The sequence below is a fragment of the Aythya ferina genome, assembly GCF_964211825.1.
Source record: "Aythya ferina genome assembly, chromosome: 25".
Classification (NCBI taxonomy): domain Eukaryota; kingdom Metazoa; phylum Chordata; class Aves; order Anseriformes; family Anatidae; genus Aythya; species Aythya ferina.
The window spans coordinates 1,621,385-1,633,514 of NC_140323.1; the positions used below are offsets into that span (position 1 = coordinate 1,621,385).

The 12,130-nt window shown below is 46.7% G+C and overlaps 1 protein-coding gene across 6 annotated transcripts in view; it reads left to right on the forward strand.

The window, feature by feature from the left end:
• Positions 1–9,130, forward strand: part of RAP1A (RAP1A, member of RAS oncogene family) — a 35,643-nt gene extending 26,513 nt beyond the window's left edge. For all 6 annotated transcript variants that reach the window (XM_084497841.1, XM_084497846.1, XM_084497844.1 and 3 more), the window contains 3 exons: positions 2,939–3,082; positions 6,204–6,319; positions 8,408–9,130. In XM_084497841.1, the coding sequence (XP_084353967.1) occupies positions 2,939–3,082; positions 6,204–6,290 (231 nt within the window). In that variant the 3' untranslated portion in view covers positions 6,291–6,319; positions 8,408–9,130. The remainder of the gene's footprint in view (positions 1–2,938; positions 3,083–6,203; positions 6,320–8,407) is intronic.
• The last annotated feature ends 3,000 nt before the right edge of the window (positions 9,131–12,130 follow it).

A 12,130-nucleotide genomic window follows, 5' to 3' on the forward strand; every position in this document is an offset into this window, starting at 1 on the left:
AATTTGAGAGGCGGAAATTGAAGTACGGAGAGACGTGGCGAGTCCTGAGGGTCAGCTGCCAAGCCTCAAGTCCCAGCCCGCAGCGGGGCTGAGCTGTGCCCCCCGTGTCCCCCGTGCCTACCAGAGCAGTCCGAGTTGATGATGTTGAACTGTAAATAGAAAGGACGTGTTCAGCTCACTGACCGGACTCCTGCTCTGTAATTTAAGGGTCACTAGTATTAATAGCCTTTTTTATTTTTATTTTTCAATGTTCCTTTGACTTTGCTCTCGTGTCATGGTGTGAGCAGGCAGTGTGGGACAGGGCAGCAGGAGCTGGGGCTGCCCCAGCGAGCAGGGCAGTGCCCCTGCAGGGCTCCGTCCTTGGTCGAGGGGCACAGAGCAGATTGCCTTGCTGTATCTGTGCCCATTTGGTTTGCCCGGTCTCTTGGTCATCTCTGTTTCATTCAAACCCATGCTCCGTGAGGACCAGCGGTGCATTCAGGGTTTGAATGCTGATGTGATGGCTCTCGGTGGGCACAGATCACTTGCGTGGCTCTTGCAATGGGGGCTAAATCCAAGAGCAGCCTTGTGTCCACCATCCTTTGCGTGCAACTCGTGTGCAGTGGTCACACGCAGAGCCAGGACACATTTATCCACCTGCGTTGGGTTTACGTCGCCCTGCAGGGCAGTGAGGTTCGAACAAGGCGTCCCGCTCCTGTGCTCGGAGGGAGCAGGCAGTCCCCTCGCGTTTCTTCTTCCTACCACCTCCTCCCTGATCCTTATCCTGACCACCTCGGAATGGCTTCGGAGCCCTCCGTGGCTTAACTGCAAGAGCATTTTTGAATTTTGTGCTGGGGGATGTTACTCCTTGAATCCAAGGCTGAGAACCTTTTGAACTGTTAAGCTAAGTTTTTTGTTTTTGTTTTTGTTTTTGTTTAAAAAAAAGGCGCTCCTTCCTGTATTTAGTTTCAGAATGTCTTTTAAAATCCCAGTAGTTAAGCCATGAAGCTATCTCCAGCAAAGTTTAAATTCCAGCCTCCTACATGACATAGGAAATGGTCAAGCAAGTTCTTCTTCCAACTCCATTTTCTGCTCTGGGTTAAGAAATCGCAGCCTTTTGAAATAACCAAGCAGAGTTACACGTCTTTCAAATCTACGCTGTTCAACTGAGTATCGCTTTTTTCCTACTATGTTACATCCTAATTTTCCCATTTTTCCCCTCGTGTTCACCATGTTTCATCGTGTTCACAACACATTTTAATGTTTCGGAGTTCTTTTAAATATCTAGAAAACTGCAAAGCATGGACTAGACTAATGTAGTTGTAAATATCCTGTTACTCTCTGGGAAATAAACTTGTTTGGGGGTTGCCTCATCTGTTCTGCGACTTCAGCTTTGTGATGTAACAAGTAAAACTTGCTTCTCAAAAATAAAAGTCATTTTTTTTAATCAGTATGCCTGTGAGTTTTAAATACAAAAATTAATTTTGTCTAGGTGAATCTGGAAGAGACTACAAATATTAACGTTGGAGTAGATTAGAAAATGTGCAGTGCATTGTAAATCATCAAAGGAAGTGGATCGTGATTTATTTTCCAGCTGGAAAGTACTCATTTTCTGCTCAAAGAATTAAATGCTTCAGGAAATAGAACAGGGTACACACCCATTATCAGCAGTTCTTTTGGTTGTTGGTTCTTTTTTTTCTACTTTTACATAGCGTGAGGGAAACAGGATGCTGTGGCTGCAGGGTGCTTGTGAAGCACCGCAGGAGGGACTGCAGATCTCGCTGCCATCTCAGCTTTCAGAGTCCTCAAAGCGCCTGGCACCTGAGCTCTGGCTGTATTGTCCCCCAAGGCCCACGTGAGATGCAGGTTTTTGGTGTTTGGGATGGTTTTGATGTTTGCTTGTTGAAGGTTGTTTCAGCTTGCCATTTGTAACATCTTTCGGTGGGCTGCAGCCACAGTAGAGGCTGTGACTGAGAAACAGGGAAAGCCTTCTGAAAGTGTGTATCTCAGGGCATTACTTCCAAGGTGCCTTAGTAGTGTTTTCTGTAGGGAATGCCACAAGGAATGCGGCTTCCCCAAGGCACCGTCCTTCTGAAGGAGTGGGACGCTGACTCACCCAGCCGCTTCAGAAAGCCAGCAGCTGCAGGAGAAGGGTCGATCCCCTTTCATCATTCATTTCATTCATCTCGAGCAGCTGATGTGCTCGTATTTGCGTCGTGGGCGTAGGAGGAATATTTTGAACATGTACCAAATGTTTATTCTGATACGGCATGAGGTTATTTATTGGAAGCGACATCCTTTCAGGAGCTGAGCCGATGAGTGGCCGTTCGTTGGAAACTTCAATTACTCTGAACTAGTTAATATCAATCTCAGCGTTTGCGCCTTTGTAATGAACATCCTCGTCTCTGTACGTAAAGCTTGTCAGTAGTACGATGTTGTGTTGTGATGAGAAAGGCAGATGGTGATGTGCACGGGGCTGGGGGAATGCTCAGCCGCACAGAACCGCTCCTCCTTCCTCCGTGATCAGGGCAGCTCTCTTCTAAGGTGCTTCCACTTGTTGGCTTGACAGCAGATTGACAAGAGAGGTAAAAAGGTCAGAAACATATAATGTATTTCTTAAAACACGTGCTGTATGTGCCATTGTCTAAAAGGGGTTAAGCTGATGGGCAGTTCAGCCTCATGTCACATAAACGTCCTGAAATGCATTTTAGTAAGCTGTGCTTTTGACTATAGAATGGTGTTGGATGTAAATACTGGAAAACTTACTAAAATCCAGTTTAGCTGGTGAGCTTGGCTAAGTTTCTGTTTTTTCTGTTTGTTTTTTTTCTATACATGGCTGTGTTATTTTGTTTTTGTTTCCTCCCCCTCGTGTGCCTTTGCGAGCTATTGCATCACTTGGGCAGTGCGTGTTGTATGTTAATTTGGTGACATCTCTTGGTTTTGCTCCCTCTCTCTCCAGGTTCCAATGATTCTGGTTGGCAATAAATGTGACCTGGAGGAAGAACGCGTAGTCGGCAAAGAACAGGGTCAAAACTTAGCGAGACAGTGGTGTAACTGTGCCTTTCTAGAATCGTCTGCAAAGTCTAAAATCAATGTTAATGAGGTAAGTATCAGCTGTTCCTTGCCTGTGTTACATTAACATCAATACCGCAGTAGACCAGCTTGCAGTCCTTCTTACACTCCTTCAGTTAGATTTAGGATGGTTCTGAAGTCTCAGTCTAAGAATGGCTTAGACTAATCTATTTAGTTACTGGTTTTCGTTTGTTTTAAAGAAATCTGCTTGTTTTTTAATTAAGGGGTGGGTGACATCCCCAGGCAAATGCTTTCTGTGGTCTGTGTTAGAGGGCATAGATGGCAGAGGGTCATCAGTAAGCCCAGTTAACTGGATGACTCTTACCTTAGGTAAAACTTTACCTGGAAAACAGACTTTATTAAGATAGGAACTGCTGCTATTCGGGACGTGAGTTACGCCCCATTGTATTAGTTGTTGTGTTGCTTAGTGTTGGTTGTTGGTTTTGAAAGTATTTGCTTTTCACATTCCTGCTACATCTGGCTGCTCAAGCAGACACCCCATCACAGTCCTCCTCTGGTAAGCCGCTAATTTACTGAGACCACGTCCAAACATCTCTCTGTGTGCCCCATTCCCGTGTTTAAACAAGAAACACCTTCGGAAGTCGGTGTGCATGTCGCTGCTACCTGAGGCCGTGTGGCACTGCTTGCCATCCGGCAGCAAGGTTTTGTTCTGTGCTGGGAGTTATCTGACAGTGGCAGGGGCCGGTTTTCCAGTCACAAACACTAAGGTGACCCCATTGAGCAGAGCTGGTTTGGTGCCAGGAGATAACTGGGACCGTTTAGGAGACAGTGATAAGGAGAAGCAGGAGGATTTTGGACTAGACCCAGAGCGCTCTTGGCAGCCAGCGTGACATGCCCAGCACCGCATCCGTCGGGTGGAGAGGGATGGGATCTCCAGGCTGCTGTGCTTGGGATTAGCCTGGCTGCGGTGCTCGCTAATCCAGCCTGGTAAATATAGCTCACTGAGCCAGGCTCCTGCCAGACAGGGCTTTGTGTGTGTCTCTGAGCTGTAGTAAAGCTGGGACAGCTAACAAAGAAATGAGTGGCTCAGTCATCAAACAGGTACCGTGGAGTTTACCAAGTCCTGCTTTATTTGTATTTCCACTGAGACTGACCTCTCAGTAGCCAGAGGTGATTTAAAGTTCTCCAAAGAACTGGGCTGGGACAAATACACACCTGCAGTCAGGCTTGATCATACCCAGGAAAATGAGTATCTGGAAGATTAGTTTCTGTTTTTATTGTGGTCTTACTTTTGTGTGTTTCTGCTAGTTCACATTGTCCTGTTATAAAAAGCATAAAAACTAAGGAAATCAAGAAGGAACACGATGAATCAAGCCACTCACTGTGCTTGGTTATTTGTTCTGCTGGCTCATGGAGGGGGGAAGAGTTTACATTACTCTTTGGTTTTGTTTTTGTAAAGCTACATTTGCAGTTCCTAACTTTGTTAAAGTCTAGGCTAAAGGCTGGCAAATTTCTGCTTGCATTTGCTGGAAGTTAAACCTTTCCTACAGATAGGATGTTTTTAATACAGGTATGAGTCGACCTCAGTAGGAGTGCTTCAGGTTTCTTCCTGGTGACCTGTGTGGTGGTCTTGCAGTGCACTGACATCTAGGGATGGTGGCGTTCCTGAAACCTTGCTGCAAACTTCACTTCCATAGTCACTGTCAATACGAACACTTAAATGACAGAACTTCAGATTTTTCAATATTTTTTCCCCTACTCTAGCCCTGGGAAGTAGGGAGGAATGAGGGGTCTACCCAAAGCAGTCAAGAACCTCATCTGCCAGAGAGAGGTGGTTGGGGCCTTCACAGATTCAGGCTCCCTCAGCACATCATAATCACTTTGGAATTACCTTGGCTCTTGTTTATAAAGGCTTAAATATTGAAAGGTGGTTTGCATCAGCAGAGAAGAAGGAGAATTGGTTTCTCCTGCAGAAACCTTTTCTTTGTATGTCATCTGCACACTTTTTAAGATCTTGGTTGTGTCTGTTGAAGAGTCCAAACTGCTGCTTTTGCCTGGGGCTGACAGAAAGCTGCAGCAATAAACTTAGGGAAGGAGATGTGTGAGCAACTATCAGATGCTGTTAAAATATTTTACATCAGAGCTTGATAAAAGGCACTGTATGTTCATTTTGTTTGGAGCTATTTAACTGGGCATGAGTGCTGTCACGTATGTAATAGCCAGAAAATCTTAGATTTCCAGTAGCTGAAATTTGTTATAACCTATTTCTTTGTCTGATGAATTTCCTTTGAATCAACAAGAGTTTGTGAGCAATCAGCCACTCTGGGAAGGAAAAAAGTAAACAAGGAGAAGGGTGGAGCTTTCTGGAGCTCTAAATATTTCTGCTCAGTACCATGACCCAGCTCCAAGCATTTTTGCAAAGCTCATTTTGCTATAAATGGGTTATTACTGGGAAAACAACTCACAGCAAAAGCGCTCACAAGAAATTTCTGAAGCTGAAAGAGGCCCCTGTAGTCATCCTCTTCTGGAAAAGTCTGAGTTCAGGGCAGACAATTTGTTTTTCCTCACTGATTGTATTAATAAATTCAAAAGATCAGATCAAGGACAAAGGCAAATTAGATCAGAAGTGAGTGAACAGCAGCTCTGACCTGTATGGCAAAGAGGAGAACTAGGAGGGTATGAACGCAGCAGGTGAGCAAAGACCACTTGTGAAAGTGAAAGCCAGGGAGAAGGGCTGCCTGGAAGGACACGGTGCTCTGCAGAGACACCAGGGAGCACTAGGGAGAAAGTGGTCCTTTAGGGTATTATGCCTGTCCTTTTGCAAACAAAACCCAAAAGCTGTTGTCCTTTCCCAGTTTTCTTCTGGGTGCCCAAAGCAAGGGATTCTTTGCCGTTCCATTGCCTTACCCTTCTGAAGCCTTTGGTCATGCGTAACCTGAAGGGGGAAGCCTGTATGTGGCAGGGCAGGAGCTTACAGCTCCCCTATATTCCGCATGCTGATGTGAGCTCTGCTCTCTTGTTTCTTAAGCAGCTGCTCGAGAAACACATTCAGGTAAACACAAGCAGATTGATGGAATTTGTAAGACTGCAGCCACCAGAAAAGAGCATCTGTCATTTTACCAATGTGCCTAATTATTGACACGTACAACATTTTATTGTTTTGATACTCAGTTTGTGTTCTTCATTTTCAGATCTTTTATGACCTGGTCAGACAGATAAATAGGAAAACACCAGTGGAAAAGAAGAAGCCTAAAAAGAAATCATGTCTGCTGCTTTAGGCTCCCATCGTGCAGCAGCTCTGAGCCAGGTAAGAGGTGTCTGCACCTGCAGCCCAGGTAATCTGACCCTGGGCTGCTCCAAAATATGTAATTCCTTCCCTGTCTGCTGCATTTGTGGGACTTTGAAAACCAGTTTCACTGACTGACTTAGCAGAGAAATACCTGCCGTGCTCCCTTTCTCCTTTTACTTGCGTTGATGAATGCACCACGTAGAGCAGGAACTGATGGAGATGGGTGAGGTGTTGCCTTCTTGCTCTTACAAGTTCTACCTCTGTCTTGTGACACCATGGCTGGAGCCATCCTGGGTCAGTTTTGCTTCCTTTTTATTCTCTACTGAAGTTCAGTGGCGTTCAGGTGACTTGCAGTGTAGTCGCAGCTGCTGTCCAGCCCTAGCTGATAAAAGGACAATTGCAAGTTGGTTTGGGTGGGACATGGATTTCAACGGCAGAAAAATGAAAAGCTGACCACCAGGGGGGAAAAAAACAACAAAAAACAAGGTTGGACATACGCTATAAATAACCTTCCTGTGTATCTTGGCAGGGCACTCTGTGTGCTTACAGCTGTTCTGTCACACTCCTGGAAGCAAGCAGCGTTTCTGTAGCTTCAAGTTTTGGACAGAAATACCAGCATCTTAGCACACACGTGTGCTGCGTGGCGGTGCCGACACAGAGGTGTGCAGGGGAAGTGGCCCTGCTCAGCACTGGGAAGCAGGAAATGATCAGAGAGCAGACAAATCACCTCAGCTGGTGTCGGCTGTGCAAAGAGCATTGGCTGGAAATGCAGAGGGCAGATTTGCAGCCCAAGCAAGCCCTGCAGGCTGGGTTGAGACGGGTTAATTCGCTGTGTTGGCTGTCGATGTTCCGTACGTGCCCATGCTGCCAGCCTCCGGTCATTGCTGTGACCCACCAGAAGCTGTTCTCTTAGGTACGGCAGCTGGCAAAGCAGCACAAGTGCCCTTATCCTGCAGCATTTAAAACAAACTTCTGGTTAGGTAGGAAGAATTTCAAGGATGAATTCCTGGAATCGGTGGTTAACTGCCTTTCTGCCAGACCTGAAGGGCACGCTGTGGGCGGACGTTTCTTTAGCCTGGCTGTGATTGAGCAGGACAAGTGCAGCTATGCAGTTAACCTGGCTGCTGATGATTTGTGCTTTATTTATTGATCGAGTCTCTTATCCTGAGCTCTGAATGTCATAAAATAATAGCTCAGTCCTGTGGGGAAACAATGGTTTAAGGAAAAGAAATTGAAGAGTGTATCTCAAGTGGCTTTTCCTGTTCCTCGGGCGATATATCTGGATTTAGCTAGCGCGGCGTCAGCCAGGATGGCTTCTTGGAGCCAGGCACCCCCAGCCCTGGGGACGTGCTGTCTGCCAGGCTGGCTGAGCTGAGCTGGGTTGTGCTGGGCTGTGTTGAGCTGAGCTGAGCTGTGCTGCGGCGCCTGCTTGGCCTCGGCGCGGTGCTGAAGGGCTCTGCAGCTGCCAGCAGCTCACCTGGAGCCCTTGTGTTCAGTCAGTTGCTGACGGGGCTCCTGTAGCACTGGCTGCTTCTGCCTGTGCCCCCAGAGCTGCTCCAGATGATTGAAATACGGCTCAACATCTCCCCTGGTGTTTGTAAATCTCTTCCTAACCAGTTGCCTCCTTGTTACGGCTGGAACAGGGCTCAGGGTGGTCTCCAACTTGTTATACTTGGGCAGCGTCTCAGAGAAATAAAAGGTGAAATTGCCCCCCCTTAAATTGTTCTGCTGTTGCTGAATTCGATACACGTGAGCCAGATGCAGCCTGGAGCAGAGGCTCCCTGCCTCATAAGGCACTGTTGTTAGGACAGCGGGATGGGAAGGCAGCTCTCCGTTGCTGCTGCCGTGTTGGTGACAAAACAAATACGTGTTTCTGAAACGGTTCTGCTTTCCGAAGGCTTTTCGCTCTCTGTAGCTGAGAGTTCAAAGGACAGTAAGAGCAAACCACAACAGCGAGGGAAGATAACCTCTTCCTGCTGAAATCTGTGTGTTTTTACAGACGTGTACGGGCAGTTGTGTGGGGAAACGCTCAGGCCTTCGTCTGAGGTTGCTGTTCAGTAGGATGAGAAACGTTCCCACCATCACCTTGTTTTTCGCTTTTTCTAGATTGCAGGAATGAAGAACTGTTGCCTAAATGGAAAGTGCCAGCATTCCCGACGTCAAAACCTTATGGAAATTAGCAACATATCTGAAGAAGCTTCTCCTGTTTTTATATACCATGAGAAGAATTTAGATCTTAAAATGGTTTGCACACAGTCCCTGGAAAAACAAATTGCTCTGTGTATATCTCTTGGAAATTTAAGACAATAGTATTTCTCCTTTGCAATAGCAGTTAACAGATGTGAAAATAAATATAATTGACTCTAGTGTATGATTATACAAAGGAGCATGGATGCATTTCAAATGTTAGATATTGCTACTATAATTAAAATTTCATATTGACCCTTTTACCATAATTTCTCCCCATCAAGCACTAAAAATGTTCCACCATTATATATTATATCTATAACTATAGATATATATTACCTAAAATTTCCCTTTGAACTCACAGCAGCAAATAACTTTTTGAGTCGTCGACTTCATTTTATATTTAAAGGTTACAGAATATCATTATTTTCATTCTGCCATTATATTCTAATTAAAAATGTTTGTGCATAATGCTTTGGAAAAATGGGTCTTTTATAGGAAAAAACTGGGATAACTGATTTCTATGGCTTTAAAAGCAAAAATATATAATATACTAAACCAACTCTAATATTGCTTCTTGTGTTTTACTGTCACAGATTAAATTACAGCTTTTATGAATGATTAAATTTTAGTACATTTTCATTTTGTTTCTGTGTTTTTGTTATGGTTTCCAGACTTTGGTTTTTATCAACGTTTTGTGAACTCTTTTTCCATTCTGGTAGATCATTGTTGCAACAGATCCCAACAGTTTGTCATTACGCCAATGCGATGTCTTCACGCACCCTCCTTGTTGGATGTACTTAATCATATTACACACTAAAGTACAAAAGGCTACTTTTAATTAGCTTTGTATGTTCTTTTGAATATTTAAAGATTGTATTCTGCTGAAAATATTTCCTCTGTACAATTATTTTTATATGTACAAATTTGGTTTAATACTGTATCAAGGTCTGACTTCACAGTCGTCTTCAGTTTCACCCAGCTGTGTACTTCACCAGTAGAATCCTTCCTTTAGCAGCGTCGTCCTGCCGGGCAGGAGCCCACGGGGATGTTACATACGGTCAGCATCTCGAGACGAAACTGGGGAGTTGTGTGTTGGTTCTGACTAAACACGATTTCAACAAAGCAAACAGCTGCTTTGCGTTTTTAGGTAAAATCTGGCTAACGTTACCTGATCTGCAGTCAGATGAAGGGTTGTTTGTTTTTCTTTTTTCCATTTTGACTTGTTCAGTTTGTTTTTAAATACCTGTTGGTTTCATCAAGTTTAAAAGAGCAGGGTATGAAGAGACCGCTGGGTGCTCAGCCTCGATCCTCCTGTGCATATGCAAGTAAAAGAACTGCCTTTGGGGCCCGTTGGACCCAAATCACATCTTCAGTTTGATGCTGCTGAAATTCCCTCAGTGTTGGAGGATTTGCTCCCGCTTCACTTCTGAGTAAGTGAGAAGAGAAATGTATCTTCACAGTGGAGAAAACTCGGGACGGACTCTGTCCTGATTGTTTAAATGGGAAATCAAGATGTAATAGCTGGTGAACATTTGTTCCTGGAGTTGTATAGTTTTATTGGAAACCCGGGGTGACAAATTTCTATAAATGTGTTTTTTCTAAAACTGTTACTGATGCAGCTGTTGAATTATACAGAGATCCCAGTTTCTAAATGCAGCCCAAACAAGACTGGATGAGAATATTTGGATGACAATAATGTGAAAACATCTGCCTCCTTACAAGTTGCTAGGACAAACTTAGTTACGTAGCTGATTGTCTTCAACCTACCGCTGCGCTTCCTTTTTCAGGAGGAGCAGAAGCATGGTATTTGCAGGTTGGTTATCTTTACTAAATGTAAAAATATTTTAGTAATAAAGTAATTTTAATGTACTTCTTGATTGCTAGATGTCTCTTCTATGAAAAATGGAAACCTTCATGTTCTAGAGACAGCGCGAGAAATTGGTTCACCTTCTGTAAATGCCAGGTGCTTTGGTTATAAAACCCGGAGCAGCGCAGGCTGCAAGGGCAGGGCTGTGTTCCCCTGGGGGCTGTGCCTCCCTCTCGGGCTGTTCCCCTCGCCCTTTTTGCTCCTTTTTGCTCCTTTTTGCCCCTTTTCTCGGTCCCGGGGTCTCGGCTCCTCTCGGTGCCCACCAGGGGGCGGCCTCGGCCCGTGCCCGGCTGCAGCCGCCGGGGCTCGGGGGGGGGCTCCGGGGCCTTGGCCAGGAGAACCCTGAAGAAAGTGAAAAATTAAAATCTGCAAGGGGCCTTGAGCCTCTCTGGTTTTGGCACCAACCGAGGGAGGCAGCGCGTTGACAGGCCCCGAGCCCTGGCCTCATCCAGCGCCCTTGCTTCAAGCTGAGCCTCACACAAACTCCCCCAGAGCCGTTCACTGCTGCCTGCTGTCCAAAAGGCCGTGCTTTCATCCCTCTGGTCTGTGTTTGTCTTCCTCATTTCTGTGTTTCCAAAGGTTGCTCTGAAACTCGTTTCCCACCTCAAGGCGGTAGGACCGGAGGGCAGCTCCCCGGTGCCGTGAGCCCCATGTGCTGGGGAGCTGAAATGGCCGGGTTTGAGCTGGATCCGAAGGCAGGGCTGAGGAAGGAGCTGGGCAGGCGATGCTGGGTCGTGGAGCCTGCAGGGATCTGTGCTGCTGCCGTGCTCTGCTCCCAGCCCCTGAGCTGCACGGACGTGCCTGCTGCTGGGGAGCACACCCAGCAGCGGTGTGAGACACCTCATCAACATAATATGAGCTTCAGAGCTGGCCTTTGCAAAAGTCACCCAAACTAACGACTGTTTTATCTGTTTTGCCAGGGCTGGACACCGAAGAAGCAAAATTCATTTCTGCTATGGGCCGGTTGCCATTCAGCGAAGAGCCAGGCGTTTGTTTTATCTGTCCTGGGACCCGGAGCAGGGCGAAGGCTTTCAGCTGCCATGCAGCCACCCATCCCATGCCATGGAGAGATCCCCAAATTACCAAGAGAGCTCTCCGCAGCCCCTGTGCAGGATGAGGGAGAGGAGCTGCCTTGGAGGCCCTCAGGCAACATCACGAAGCTGCAGCACAAAACTGCCAGGAGCCCTGGGCTGCTGCGCCTCTTCACAGCCACATTTCTCAGGGGATGCTAAAGGAAGTTTGGTCCTTCTCATCCCGGTGACGTCCCTGTGAGGCTTCACGGGGCGCTGCAGCCGGCGGCTTCCTCCACCTCACGTGGCCTTGGTGCTCAGGTCAGCATCCTCAAACAGCTGGGGAAGCAGCTGGGCGATCTCACGGGGATCTGTGCACGCTCAGGGGAAAGTCGTGGGAAAACGTGCTCTGGGATGGTCTCGCACACCCACGTGGGCTTCTCCGGGGTCTCCTGGGGCACACGCTGCCTGTTCTCAGTGTTTTCCCATGCTGCTCGCGTTGGGCTGTCACAGCTGCTTCAGGAGGAACTGGGGTCTGGGCCTGCACCCGTGTTGCAGCTGGCAATCTGAGGGATGTGTGTGGCAGCCCTTCCACCACCGCCTGTGTCACATTGTCCAGAAGAGCCCGGGACCACTTGCAGAGACCAACGGACCTGGGAGAAGCTGAAACAAACTGGTCCTGAGGCCTGTTACTGGGACATTCACTGAGACCTGAGGAGAGAAGATGGCCCAGCAGTAAAAGCAGCGCTCAGCTGAGTTTGG